The 15589-nt window shown below is 41.2% G+C and overlaps 1 protein-coding gene across 6 annotated transcripts in view; it reads left to right on the top strand.

Annotated features, from left to right (window-relative positions):
• Positions 1-15389, top strand: part of adgrl2a (adhesion G protein-coupled receptor L2a) — a 210813-nt gene extending 195424 nt beyond the window's left edge. For 2 of the 6 annotated variants that reach the window (XM_029706293.1, XM_029706292.1), the window contains 3 exons: positions 5890-6018; positions 6802-6898; positions 12841-13661. In XM_029706293.1, the coding sequence (XP_029562153.1) occupies positions 5890-6018; positions 6802-6898; positions 12841-13661 (1047 nt within the window). Of the gene's footprint in view, positions 1-5889; positions 6019-6801; positions 6899-8588; positions 8718-9899; positions 9918-11307; positions 11361-12840 lie in introns of all 6 variants that reach the window. The other 4 variants (XM_029706294.1, XM_029706295.1, XM_029706291.1 and 1 more) reach the window with 4 other exon arrangements.
• The last annotated feature ends 200 nt before the right edge of the window (positions 15390-15589 follow it).

Here is a 15589-nt window from a genome sequence, read left to right as displayed (position 1 = left end):
TTTTTCCACAAATCTACACACAATACTTCAATGTTTTTAGAAATGTTTGCACATTTATTGAAAATGAAATACAGAAATGTCTCATTTAGATAAGTATTCACACCCTTGAGTTAATACATGTTACAATCACCTTGGGCAGTGATTACAGCTGTGAGTCTTTCTGGGTAAGTCTCTAAGAGCAATGCACACCTGGATTGTACAATATTTACACATCATTCTTTAAAACATTCTTCAAGCTCTGTCAAGTAGATCATTGCTAGATGATGTTGTTGATCAAATGACCTAGTGGCCTCATGGGTGGAATGTTATTAATATTTTTCATAATTTCATAATTACTAAACATATATATTTTTTAAACGCTGAAAATCCTGTGTTTCTATGGCAAACAGTTTTGTTATACACTGCTCAAAAAAACAAAGGGAACACTTAAACAACACATCCTAGATCTGAATGAAAGAAATCATCTTGTTAAATACTTTTTTCTTTACATAGTTGAATGTGCTGACAACAAAATCACACAAAAATAATCAATGGAAATCCAATTTATCAACCCATGGAGGTCTGGATTTGGAGTCACACTCAAAATTTAAGTGGAAAACCACACTACAGGCTGATCCAACTTTGATGTAATGTCCTTAAAACAAGTCAAAATGAGGCTCAGTAGTGTGTGTGGCCTCCACGTGCCTGTATGACCTCCCTACAACGCCTGGGCATGCTCCTGATGAGGTGGCGGATGGTCTCCTGAGGGATCTCCTCCCAGACCTGGACTAAAGCATCTGCCAACTCCTGGACAGTCTGTGGTGCAACGTGGCGTTGGTGGATGGAGCGAGACATGATGTCCCAGATGTGCTCAATTGGATTCAGGTCTGGGGAATGGGCGGGCCAGTCCATAGCATCAATGCCTTCCTCTTGCAGGAACTGCTGACACACTCCAGCCACATGAGGTCTAGCATTGTCTTGCATTAGGAGTAACCCAGGGCCAACCGCACCAGAATATGGTCTCACAAGGGGTCTGAGGATCTCATCTCGGTACCTAATGGCAGTCAGGCTACCTCTGGCGAGCACATGGAGGGCTGTGCGGCCCCCCAAAGAAATGCCACCCCACACCATGACTGACCCACCGCCAAACCGGTCATGCTGGAGGATGTTGCAGGCAGCAGAACGTTCTCCACGGCATCTCCAGACTTTGTCACGTCTGTCACGTGCTCAGTGTGAACCTGCTTTCATCTGTGAAGAGCACAGGGCGCCAGTGGCGAATTTGCCAATCTTGGTGTTCTCTGGCAAATGCCAAACGTCCTGCACGGTGTTGGGCTGTAAGCACAACCCCCACCTGTGGACGTCGGGCCCTCATACCACCCTCATGGAGTCTGTTTCTGACCGTTTGAGCAGACACATGCACATTCGTGGCCTGCTGGAGGTCATTTTTCAGGGCTCTGGCAGTGCTCCTCCTGCTCCTCCTTGCACAAAGGCGGAGGTAGCGGTCCTGCTGCTGGGTTGTTGCCCTCCTACAGCCTCCTCCACGTCTCCTGATGTACTGGCCTGTCTCCTGGTAGCGCCTCCATGCTCTGGACACTACGCTGACAGACACAGCAAACCTTCTTGCCTCAGCTCACATTGATGTGCCATCCTGGATGAGCTGCACTACCTGAGCCACTTGTGTGGGTTGTAGACTCCATCTCATGCTACCACTAGAGTGAAAGCACCGCCAGCATTCAAAAGTGACCAAAACATCAGCCAGGAAGCATAGGAACTGAGAAGTGGTCTGTGGTCTCCACCTGCAGAACCACTCCTTTATTGGGGGTGTCTTGCTTATTGCCTATAATTTCCACCTGTTGTCTATTCCATTTGCACAACAGCATGTGAAATGTATTGTCAATCAGTGTTGCTTCCTAAGTGGACAGTTTGATTTCACAGAAGTGTGATTCACTTGGAGTTACATTGTGTTGTTTAAGTGTTCCCTTTATTTTTCTGAGCAGTATATTTCAGTCCTCTGTAATTCTGGGATGCAAAATCAACATTGAATACATTTCAACTCTATATCTGACATGGTACAGGTGTCTTCTTTTTTTAAAACCAATAACCATGTGTGTGAGGTGTATACATTTGTTTCAAACTAGATTTGTTTAAGACTACCAAGAAACACTCGGTGTGACCATGATTTAGCAGCCCATTGCAGTAAAAGATTAAGTCAAAACTGTAACTAGACCGCTCAGGAACATTCAATGTCATCTTGGTTATTAACTCCAGTGTATATTTGGCCTTGTGTTATAGGTAATTGTTCTGCTGAAAGGTGAATTTGTCTCCCAGTGTCTGTTGGAAAACAGACATGATCCAGGTTTTCCTATAGGATTTTTCCTATGCTTAGCACTATTCTGTTATTTTTTTATCCAGTAAAAACTCCCTAGTCCTTGCCGATGACAAGCATACCCATGACAAGCATACCCATAACATGATGCAGCCACCATCATGCTTGAAAATATGAAGAGTGTTACTCAGTGATGTGTTGTGTTGGACTTGCCCCAAACATAACGCTTTGTATTCAGGACATGAAGTTGCCAATTTTTTTGCAGTTTTACTTTAGTGTCTTATTGTTAACAGGATAAATGTTTTGGAATATTCTTTTCACTCTGTGAATTAGGTTAGTATTGTGGAGTAACTACAATGTTGTTGATCCATCCTCAGTTTTCTCCTATCACAGCCATTACATGACCAATTAGACTGTTACCAACCCTTAGTAAGCTTTTGGAAAAAAATGTGTTTGACCAGATACAATGTGTCACATCCTGACCAGTAAAAGGGGTTATTTGTCATTGTAGTTTGGTCAGGGCGTGGCAGGGGGTGTTTGTTTTGTGTGTGTCGGTGTTTTTAGTTTAGGTTCTATGTTTTCTATTTCTATGTTTAAATCTAGTTTTCTATTTCTATGATGGGGTTTTGGTATGACCTCCAATTAGAGCCAGCTGGTTGTCGTTGCCTCTAATTGGAGGCCATATTTCGTTGGGGTTTGTTTCACGTGTGTTTTGTGGGTGGTTATTTTCTGTATAGCATGTGTGCCTTATGGAACTGTTTTACGTCGTACGTTTATTATGTTTAAGTGTTTTCTTTAATAAATGAAGAAGATGAGCACTTTACCCGCTGCGCCTTGGTCCAATCCTGACGACGCCCATGACAGAACCACTCACCAAACAAGGACCAAGCGACGGGGATTGGAGCACCGAGGAGAAGGGTGGACGTGGGAGGCAGAACGACGTTTCTGGGAGAGGAAATTAAGGGAGCTACATGAGGCCGAAAGGCATCCCCCCAAAAAATTAGGTGGGGGGGCACACGGGGAGTTGGGCAGAGTCAGAATGGAGACCTGATCCAACTCCCCGTGCTTATTATGCGGAGCGACGGATCAAGCAAGCACCTTGTTATGCGGAGATACACACTGTGTCGCCCATACGCACGCACAGTCCGGTGCGGTCAATAAGGGCTCCGCAGCGTTGCCGAGCGAGAGATGGCCCGGCAGCCAGGGAGAAGTGCGCCGGCGCAGCGCATCTGGCCACCAGTGCATCTCCTCGGTCCAGTTTACCCTGTTCCTGCTCCCCGCACTAGCCCGGAGGTGCGTGTTGCTAGTCTGGCGCCTCCAAAGCCAGCCCCACGCATCAGGCCTCTAGTGCGCCTGCCCAGTCCAGTACGTCCTGTTCCTGCTCTCCGCACTAGCCCTGAGGTGCGTGTCACTAGTCTGGCGCCTCCAAAGCCAGCCCCACGCATCAGGCCTCTAGTGCGCCTGCCCAGTCCAGTATGTCCTGTTCCTGCTCCCCGCACTTGCCCTGAGGTGTGTGTTACTCGTCTGGCGCCTCCAAAGCCAGCCCCACACACCAGGCCTCCAGTGCGCCTCCATAACCCGGTACAGCCAGTGCCTGCTGTGAGCACTTGGCCTCCAGCGACGCTCCTCAGCCCTGAGCCTCCAGCGACGCTCCTCAGCCCGAAGTCTCCAGCGACGCTCCTCAGCCCGGAGTCTCCAGCGACGCTCCTCAGCCCGGAGTCTCCAGCAACGCTCCCCAGCCCGGAGTCTTCTGAACGGGAGCTACGCCCAGAGCCACCTCCGTAGTGGGAGGATTGTTTGGGGTTGTTTTTGTGGGGTTTTTGTTTTTGAGATGCATTCGGGGTCTGCACCTTTGGGGGGGGGGGGGGGTACTGTCACGTCCTGACCAGTAAAAGGGGTTATTTGTCATTGTAGTTTGGTCAGGGCGTGGCAGGGGGTGTTTGTTTTGTGTGTTTCGGTGTTTTTGGTTTTAGGTTCTATGTTTAAATCTAGTTTTCTATTTCTATGTTGGGGTTTTGGTAGGACCTCCAATTAGAGACAGCTGGTTGTCGTTGCCTCTAATTGGAGGCCATATTTAGTTGGGGTTTGTTTCACTTGTGTTTTGTGGGTGGTTATTTTCTGTGTAGCCTGTGTGCCTTATGGAACTGTTTTTCATCGTATGTTTATTTTGTTTAAGTGTTTTCTTTAATAAATTAAGAAGATGAGCACTTTACCCGCTGCGCCTTGGTCCAATCCTTACGACGTCCGTGACACAATGCCTATTTACAGTAAACAAATTGACAACATACTTTCAGCACGCTTATAGGGAAGTACATTCAACAAGCACAGCACAAATGACTGATGATTGGCGGAGAGAAATTGATGATAAAAAGATTGTGGGGGCTGTTTTGTTAGACTTCAGTGCGGCTTTTGACATTATCAATCATAGTCTGCTGCTGGAAAAATATATGTGTTATGGCTTTACACCCCCTGCTATATTGTCGATAAAGATTTACCTGTCTAACAGAACACAGAAGGTGTTCTTTAATGGAAGCCTCTCCAACATAATCCAGGTAGAATCAGGAATTCCCCAGGGCAGCCGTTTAGGCCCCTTAATTTTTTTAAACTTTACTAATGACATGCCATGTCATGGTCAAAACATATTGATACAACAGAAGCTAAGATGGGGACAAGTCTGTCCATAATTCTACATCAGGTAACTGATACAAGAAGTATAATCAGATTTTAAAAAACAGGTAAAGTACACCTTATGGAACAGCGAGGACTGTGAAGAGACACAAACAAAAGTACAGACACACCCATACGCAAACAAGCGCAAGCACACCCACTCTACACACACGTACATTGTAATATTGTTGTATGGTGGTATTGTAGATATGTAGTGGTGTAATAATGTTATAGGATGTACTGATTTATCTTTGTTTTATATGTAATGTAAGTGCCTTAATGTGTTTGGACCCTAGTGACTGAGTGTGTTGATACACCATTCCAAGCGTAATTAATAACTTCGCCATGCTCAAAGGGATTTTCAATGTCTGCTTTTTACATTTTTTACCCATCTAACAATAGGTGCCCTTCTTTGCGAGGTATTGAAAAACCTCCCTGGTCTTTGTGGTTGAATCTGTTTGAAATTCACTGCTTGACTGAGGGACCTTACATATAATTGTATGTGTGGGGTACAGACATGTGGTAGTCATTTAAAATCATGTTAAGCACTATTATTGCACACAAAGTGAGTCCATGCAACTTATTATGTGACTTTTTAATCAAATGTTTACTCCTGAACTTATTCAGGCTTCCCATAACAAAGGGGTTGAATACTTATTGACTCAAGACATTTCAACTTTTTATTTTTTATGAATTTAAAAAACATAATTCCACTTTGACATCATGGGGTATTGTGTGTAGGCCAGTGACACAAAATCTCAATTTAATCTATTTTAAATTCAGGCTGTAACAAAACGAAATATGGAAAAAGTAAAGGGGTGTGAATACTTTCTGAAAGCTCTGTAAGCACACACAAAAGGTACACACAAAATAAACATAGCCACTAACTTAGCGTCCTCTTTTTTTTGCTTCCACAGGTCCGTAAAGAGTACATCAAATGTTTCCGCCACACATATTGCTGTGGTGGCTTACCAACGGAGAGCTCACATAGCTCAACAAAGACCTCCACCACAAGGACAAGTGCACGCTACTCCTCGGGCACACAGGTACTATACCAGGGATTCTGAATGGGATTCATCTCTATGTCAGGGTAGATTGGCATAAACCCAGTTTACCGCAAAGTATCACCTATAATAGTTAACTAGGAGAGTCTCCAATGACTTCTGAATCCATCAGAACGCCCAGTAATGTTATATTTTTCAAGACCGCTGGCCAATGTAATTGTACCAGAAACACAGACCGTAGTTAAACAGTGACATGTATACTTTATCGTAAGCTAACTGTTTCACGCAGTATCTACTGTATTGCATGGGTACCTTTTTCCACTCTACCCCTTAGCACTCGCTTTATCTTTTTTCTCACTAACGCCACTGTACATGGAACTATTTGCGCTATTTGAGAGCATTGCAGTAAGCTTTTACTCTGAAAAACAAGAATGCAAATACAATTTTATGTTTATTCCTTTGTTATTCCTTTGCTATTGAACCATTTTTTTATAAATGTTTTGATAGTAGACAATGCTCTAACCACTGTTACGGTGGCAGTAGAAAGACAAAACCGCCACAAGACATTCCCATTTTAACTTCTAATTAAACCTATGGAGCACCCCCCTATAACATCCACTACTTTTGACAGGAAGTATAAAAGTAGTCACTCGAAGCCTGAGTTAATATAATGTGTGGAGGCCAGACGTTGCACTTGGTGCGCTTTGTGTGAAGAGTCGGTTCGCCGATGCAGGAACACTACATATAGCAAAAATAATGAAAAAGAATCTCAACAGTGAACAGGCTTCTTTAAGTCCTAATAACTGTCCCTTGTTAATCTGACAGAGCCGTATCAGGAGAATGTGGAATGACACCGTAAGAAAGCAATCTGAGTCCTCCTTTATCTCAGGTGACATCAACAGCACCTCCACCCTTAACCAAGGTCAGTCACACACCTCATCTCTTCTTCACACACCATTCACCATCATCGAGACATAAAATAAATTTTCAAGTACCAATGATTTCATACAGAGGGGCTAACATCCTGAGAAATTGTAGTGAATGCTTTGGGCTTGATAAGATTTGCGCACTGTGCTAAAAGGGATAGCAAGGATAGTCTCCCTGTTCTGTTCTGCCAACTGAGGATTACAGAAATCCGTCCTCAAATACTTTGTGCTGTCATTTTGGGCAGTAATGTCGAACACGGATTGGGGCAGCCACTGTACTGTTTGTACTAAGTCCAAAGTTCATGTGGCTCAGTCCATTCAAAAAAGAAGAAGGAAATGCCAACAAACGCTAAATAAAGTTTTGTTTTTATTTTTAAACCTATGTTTGCTTGACACGCAGGGGCACATTATTTGGTCGGTATGTAAGGGGACCTCTGCTATTTCAGGGATTCAGGAGGGAGGAAAACAACCTTGTCATTTATTATTTAGCCAGAGCACAAGTATGATGATGAGAAGATGTTCAACTCTGGGTGACCCTGAGTGCTTAGTGTGTTGTTCAGCCTTTACGGCTCGGCATGGCTCTAAAATGGCTTTCCAAGTATGCAAGGAAAGAGGTTAGCCTGAGGTAGTCTGACTTCCCCCTCCCAAACTCCCCCTTATTATTTTTCACTCTTCAATTTCCGTGAGGTAAAATGTTACGAACAGTAGTTTGAAATTCATCTTGTCAATATTTTATTTTCCCGATAAGCTGTATATTAGATGTTAAGGTTACATTTATCTATCATGCTCTAGTGTACTACCCTAGTTACCCTTGAGTATACTGTACTGAGGATGGCCTGCTCTTCAGAAACCACTCCTTGTCATTATAACATCCTCAGAGAATACCCTACAAGAGTGATGGGGTTTTCTAGTACACAGCTTATAAAAATGTGACTGGAAATGTCCTAGTTTTTAAACGTGATGCAAGAGGTCCATTGTAACATTTTAATCGGGGTGAATTCAGTATTTGAAGAAAAGGTCTGACATTGTAAAGTATTGGCATCCAGGTGAAGTTAGTGTTATGATATTTTACTAAAGAGACAAGGGTGTGGTCATTTGTTGTGTACACGTTTCAAGCAATTGCATCATAGGACTTCAACTTAAAACTGTGGCCTAGCAGTAGCAATGGACAAAAAAAGCATTGCACTGCAAAAAATACCTGCTAATGCCGTTTTAATAATTCATTTATATTCACAGCAATAGAACGCTAAATGAGAGCATCGTTTTTTCACCAGTTACCTTTCTTGTCAAATAACAAAAACACAAAATGGCTGACTTTATAATTTTGTTCTGTAGTTACGTTGCTTCTCATTTACATTTCAGATTGTAGTAGAATTAGAATGAGGTGAACAAAAGTGCCTTTTGTGGTAGTGACTGTTAAGATGTTCTATATCCCCTCTGTATCCTAATCCTTGCTTCCACAAAATGCCTGTACACTTTGTTCAAGTGACATCCAGAGATGGTCATAGATAATATTAATATCCTGTCCTCCCAAAAAATTCCCAAATTCAATATATACTCTGAAAATAATAGCCCAGTTTTAGATGTACTTGACATTTTGTTCCATAAATCACCCCAAAAAACACTCATTGTACCAATGCCAAAAACTGATCTCTGATCTGTCTTCTTCTGTCTTACCGCCTCCAGGAATGACGGGCAATTATCTTCTAACAAACCCTCTTCTTCGACCACAAGGCACTAACAACCCTTATAACACCTTACTGGCTGAAACAGTCGTATGTAACACTCCCACGGCTCCAGTGTTTAACTCTCCAGGTGTGCTTACTTAACACTTCTTGACGTACAGTTAACTTCTTCTTCTCTCTTCATTTTTTATACTTTGAGTAGTTTTTTATGAGTTATTGTGGCCTTATCAAGATCAGAACGTTATCGAGTATCAACTTCCACTCTGGATCTCAGCAGGATCCCCAAATGGGTAACAGACATCGGTTGCTGAAATCGGTGTTGTAAGAAAGCACCGTGTGTATGACTTGGTTTGTGATTTATTAAGAGACCTCTGGTGTGCAGTTTCACATTTTGGTCTTTTAAAGTTTCTCTTGAATGAGATAAAGTGATTCATCTACAATGGAGATACTACATGTTCTGCCTTGAAAAGACAGTATGAACATTGTCATAGCCTTTCAAACGGTACTCTTAAATTGCAGGATTATTGATGATTGTTGATTTATTTATTTAGTGTTTTGTGGGTGAACCTAGCCCTAAAAGCGTATACGTTGCAATACGGGCAAGCTGAAATATTCAGTTTGTGCTTGAATATTTGTGTATTCATGATTTTGACGCAACATGATTTAAATCAACATTTGATTTTGACCACAAATGATACAAAGAACAGAACAGATACCAATCCTGACAATCATTGGATGCTGTTTGATAAGCAAACAGTTAATTTACCTAAATGATAATGATATTTAAAATGTGTTCGTCCAGTATTTAAAATTGTGTGTAGGGATTATTATGGTACAATGCAATGACGTTTACATTTTATTAAATTACAATTGAAGTATTTTTTTTATGTTTTTTGTTTTCTCATTATGCTTTTTCCTTAAGCGTTTTCAAAATGATTTTCTGCTATTTATTTATTTTGTGTTTTGGGGTGAACTTACCCCTTAAACCGTATACGTTACAATACAGGCAAGCTGAAATATTCAGTTTGTACTTGAATATTTGTGTATTCATGAATGTGACGCACCATGATTTAGATCAACATTTGATTTTGAGCAATGATATGTTTTTCAGGTATGAACAGATACCAGTCTTGACAACTGTCACTAGACACTGTTTGATAAACAAACAATTCATTTAGCAAAATGATCGAGATATTACATGTGTTAGTCCAGTATTTCAATTTGTGTGCAGGGATTATTGTTACAATGCATTTTTAATTACATTGTATATTTTGTCATGTTTTTTTTGCTTTCTCCTTACGCTTCCCTCTAGTGACCTACAGAGAGACAAGTATGGGAGTAAAACTTAACTTTGCCTATCAAATGTAAATTTATTTCAGCATGCTTATTAAAAACAACAACTCCCTGGTACATCAATGGTCATTGGCATTTACTCAGTGGGCAAGTGGTTCACAAACTATACCAACCAAATTATATTCCACCAATAGGAAAATAATACTTTCCAATATTGCATTCCTTTGGGATCCAACAGCTATCTAAGACAGCTGAGAAAGAATGGTTTTGTTATACCTCAGATACTCTTCTTCTTTCTCTTGGATGTGTATAAGTAGTTTGTGATCTGCAGACATCAACTGTAGCTTTGTTACTGAGGTGGCAAAGAATATTTCCTGAGTGAATTGAGAGAAGAGAGGCTTCCTACGTGAATGCCGTTCCCTGTGGCACTCAGCATTCTGTGTCCAGTTACATTCCCCTCACATCTCTCCCCTATTCTCCAGACATCACCTTTGTGAGGAAAATTGTTCTCCTAGTGAGGCATAAACAAAATGTACAAACGTCATGGTAGCAGCTGTAATCTTCTTTTTGTCCTCTTTCACTCTTTCCTTTTTTGTCATTTCTCTCCTCTCATCTCCGCTAAACTCTGTGATGTCTGTTTTACATGTTGGTGTGTCTGGAACACAGGAGGTTGGTGGCAACTTAATTGGGGAGGACGGGCTCATGGTAATGGCTGGGGTGGAATGGTATCAAATACATGGTTTAATGCCATTCCATTTGCTCCGTTCCAGCCATTATTATGAGCCGTCCTCCCCTCAGCAGCCTCCACTGGTCTGCAAAAATGGTCTATCCCCTTATCTGAACAACAGCATGTCACCATAATATACCCATTCCTCTTAATCTCTCTCTTCTATCTGTGGGAGGAATTTATCGAAATGTTTTTCGCAATTTCTTTCTGTGCCAAAGCCGTGTTATCCACGGCAGATACACAACCCCTCTCTCCAATCACACCCCACTAATATTTATTCTATCGCCGCCTGATTTCCATGGCCCTGTGCATACAGAAATCCCTAACATGACTGCATCTGACCTTCCCAGCTGTGTTTTTCTTGGGCTGTTCTTGTAGAGACCGGGCGTACACTGGGGACTGTCATTTTGACTGATGTGAACCGCAGGGCTGCCGGCTAACTCTGACCTTGCCTGAGAGAAAATTCAAAAAAACACAACTCAGTCACCACTCAATTAAACAAATACAGCCAAAACAAATTAAAATCATTGAAACAATTTAAATAGAAATTGGTGGCATTTAATCTTTAAAAAAAGCTTTGATTGCTTGTTAATCAAATTTGCTGAACCCTTGCTCTATCTAAGTTGCTATGTTTTAATTTTTTTCCTTTCAGTGATTCTTCATGTTACAATAAATCATTTTACTTTCTTTTGTACATCAGCTACTCTTAGGCCAGATAGCCTGAACAGACAAACATGATGTGAGTTGTCCAAAGTGAGTCTCTCCACCTGCTGTCTGTCGTGATGTCGGATGGTGCTTGTGGGCCCTGAAGTGAGAAAGATGGCTGTCCGTGTTGACCATGACTCTCCTTTCTGTATACATTCATATTTTCCCATTATTTTTCCCTGTCACCTCCAACAAAGAGTTGCTAGACAACTTCTTGTCTATGTCGTAGCTTGCCCATTTGTGGCTACATACCAAGGCCCGGTTTTCTGATAGTGATGGAACTTAGGCTTACGAGTGTTTTAACGATGCATCTTTCCTACAATGGCTGAAAATGTAACATGCATTTCCCAAAACACCACGCAGAGAGAATGTTCGCTAAGTGCATCGTTGAGGCATTTGTCGAAACTGAAAGGATCGACAAAAAGGAAGCACTGCTCTCAGATCAGCGTTCTCTCTTTCAAAACTTACCTTAACATAAGAATTATTACACAATACCGACGACGGATCAGTTCCTAGAGAGATATTATCACCTATGACTGCAAATATTGAGGTAGCTTATTCTAATGCTTACCCTATAATAATGCAGTAAATCAAGATTTTTCACATCATTGTGCACATTACACATAATGAAATATATTGAGGCAAAAATTACACAGTAGCGTACAAATAGCTAAATAAAACTCAATTGAATTAACATGAAAATGTATTTAAATGTCATTCAAATATATAGATCTATGTAGCCTATACTGTATTTATCTTTTAATACAGTTATCTCAGTTTTCATTTGAAGCGTCTTTATATCCTTTGCTTGTTATGCAAAGAAATGGGAAACTTTCACATCGTTCTGAAGATTTCAGCGGTCACAGAAAGACAGATAAACATCATGATTTTGTGTTTAGCGGAGATCTTATGTGTATAAAGTGACGCGGAAGGGGGGAAAAGAATCTAACGATGTACTTAGCTATTCTACAAGTGGTCTGAGGCAGTCGTTAAATACCAAACGTTTTCAAGATCATCTTTAGTAACGATGGTTTTGGGAAACAGCTCAGAGATTTAACTATGCTCCTACGAAGGTTTTAATGATGAACGTAGCCTTAAGATGCTTTTGGGAAACCGGGCCCTGTACATTTGCCTCTGACATGTGTGTTGTGATCTTCATGATTTCTTCACGTTTTTTAATGTTGTTTGGGATCACGCCTGTCCCTTTGTTACTAGAAAGTCAAAGGCAGAATATTTTTGTGAATTGGAAAGGCTTTTAGAGAAAGTATTAGTTCATGATATACAAACATTTTCCAAATTACCGCATAACTGAGAATGTAAAATTATTGTTCATTGTGTATATGCATGCATACACATTCTCCTTACAGATTGTCTAATTAGTAACATGGTACAGCTGATTCTTAGTCTTGTGCCAAATTATCTCCAGCGTCCTGAACAGCATTAAACCACTTTTCTCATTTTTTTCATATTGCTTTCGGAAGAATGGTTGTGACTAATGTAAATCCCCTCATATGTTTTCTCATTCCAGGACACTCACACACACTGAACCATCCCAGGGACACCAGTGCAATGGATACTCTACCGCTTAATGGTAACTTTAACAATAGCTACTCGCTTCGCAACGGTGACTACGGCGACAGTGTGCAGGTGGTGGACTGCGGACTCAGCCTGGACGACGCAGCCTTTGAAAAAATGCTAATATCGGAGCTGGTGCACAATAACCTCCGGGCTTGCAACAAGAGCCACAACCACCATGTGGAGCGGGGGGCTCCTCTTCCTCCATCGTCCAAGAAGGTGCACGTGGTGGGCGGGAGCAGCAGCGAAGATGACGTCATCGTGGCTGACACCTCATCTTTGGTGCACGGCCACAATATCAACACACCGGTGGGCCTGGGCATAGAGCTGCACCACCGGGAGCTAGAGGCCCCGCTCATCCCCCAGCGGACTCACTCACTTCTGTACCAGCCGCAGAAGAGAGTGAAGACCACTGAGGGGGGCTTGGAGAGCTACATCAGCCAGCTCACGACCAACGAGCATGGGGACAGCCTACAGTCCCCAAACAGAGACTCTTTGTACACTAGTATGCCCACCCTAAGGGACTCTCCATACCCCGAGAGCAGCCCCGATGCGGAGGAGCTGGAGGACCTCTCGAGCCCCTCTAAGAGGAGCGAGAACGAGGATGTTTACTACAAGAGCATGCCTAACTTAGGAGCAGGACACCAGCTCCAAGCGTACTACCAGATAAGTAGAGGAAACAGTGACGGTTACATCATCCCTATTACTAAAGAGGGCTGCATCCCTGAAGGAGATGTACGGGAAGGACAGATGCAGTTAGTGACAAGCCTTTAAAATATATTTAAATTATCGTCCCCTGTCCGCAGTCCCGACATCCTCGAGGACAAACAGTACTGTACTCTGAGAGATGCCGAGGAAGTTTTTTTCAGAGAGCCTTAGAGCCCCCAACACACACACACACACACACACACACACACACACACACACACACACACACACACACACACACACACACACAGTTGCTCCTCTCCCCCCAGACTCTCCAAACCCCATCCTCCTCACAAACCAACAGACTTAAGTGCACTGCTTTGGCAGTGCGACATTACCCCGACCGCTGGAGTGGAGTTTTAAACAGACTGTATATAAAATGCAGAGTTCAATTTAAGACACATGCCATTTCTGTATTTAATTATTCTGCTGCTGTTGAATTAAAAAAAAAAAGGATATAAAAAACGATTACATTTTTTTTTATCGGCCACTCCAGTTCAGCAGTTTTTTTCTGGCCAAAGGTTGTACATACACTCCCACCATCCTTGTCAAGCCTGTTTCGTATTACATACAAAATGAAGCTCTCGGACCAGGATAAGGACTTATTTGTTTGATGGTGTTCCTGATCAGACTATTAATTAGGAATATAAGGTCCTGGATCCTAGAGTTGTCCCCATCACCGTGAAGGTTGGATTAACCACTAGCAATCAAGCCCCAGGCCTTATATTTTCTCAATTGAGCTGTTGTCAAGGGAAATGGCAAAATTAATATATATTTTGCTAGTGTAAAATAAAATTCATGGAAACCCGTAAATATAAAGAAACCTTTTAATTGAAAATGTAACATTTGAAGAGAATATTGTGTAAAAGTTGCACATATGTTATAAAATGTGTTTATAGTTCTTACACATCATTCATTATCGTATGTTTGAACAAAAAAAGCAGATGAAAACAAAATAAGTCTACAAAGAACAAGGTTAATGCTTACTAATTTTTTCCACTTGTGAAGTGTTTTTGCATACTGAATTCATATACAGTATGTTGTCCATTGAAATTTATATGATTTTATATTGCTAAAAGGTCATTATTTTAGTAAGGTGGGAATACAACAGTGCCCTATGAAAGTCATGCCATACCATTTTTTGGGGGGTGAATTTGATTTAAATAATCTAATCGGATAAACAATCATGACATAGAAATGGGCCACTCAAGACTAGATAAAACATTTACCATAACATTTTTATTCATTATACATGTATTTCTTCTGCCTGGGTATGGACATTTATTTATTGAAATATTTTCAAAAGATTATACATTGGAAAATGTAATATTTTCCAGCACTGGTATACATAGTCCTTTTTTTTATGTAAACATGCTATTAAGGGGCCCATCAATAAAGACAAATGTAAAGTTCAACACTTGTTTAACAAATAAATAAATGTGAGATTTTTTTGTAAAATGACAGTTTTATTAATGTTTTGTGTTTTTGTACCATTGGAGAAGTTATAGGTTTGATTATTTTGCTATGGACAAAATACACTTTTGACTCAAGTCATGAGTACATCCCAAGCACCTTGGAAGGTTATCAGTGAAATATTTTCAGAGGGATTTCTTTGCTTTTGTTTTCTATCAAAGACATTGCCTAATAGTCAAGCTCATTTCACCTTATGTGTTGATAAGCCAAATCTTTCCATGTGATTAAATTATGAGAAACTCAGGTAGGAAAATTACATTGTAAATGTTCCTCTGTGTGGTTGTAACACTCCAATAAAAGTTCGAAAATTACACCGGTTCATAACATTGTCCGCTTAGTATATTATTGAGCACTTCACCAGACACCATTAAAATCTAGGTGATACAATTCTGTAACTCATCAGCTGGTTTTTTAATAATATGAAAGTGGAAATGAGTCTGATGCTTTACAAGGGTTTCTGTTATAGTTGGAGGCGGTTTGGAGAAATACAGTACATCACAGTAAATATGTCTTATTTATGA

This window comes from Salmo trutta, chromosome 22 (assembly GCF_901001165.1).
Source record: "Salmo trutta chromosome 22, fSalTru1.1, whole genome shotgun sequence".
Lineage (NCBI taxonomy): Eukaryota > Metazoa > Chordata > Actinopteri > Salmoniformes > Salmonidae > Salmo > Salmo trutta.
The sequence above is the reverse complement of the archived record's forward strand: the minus strand, read 5'-3'. Positions and strand labels throughout refer to the sequence as shown.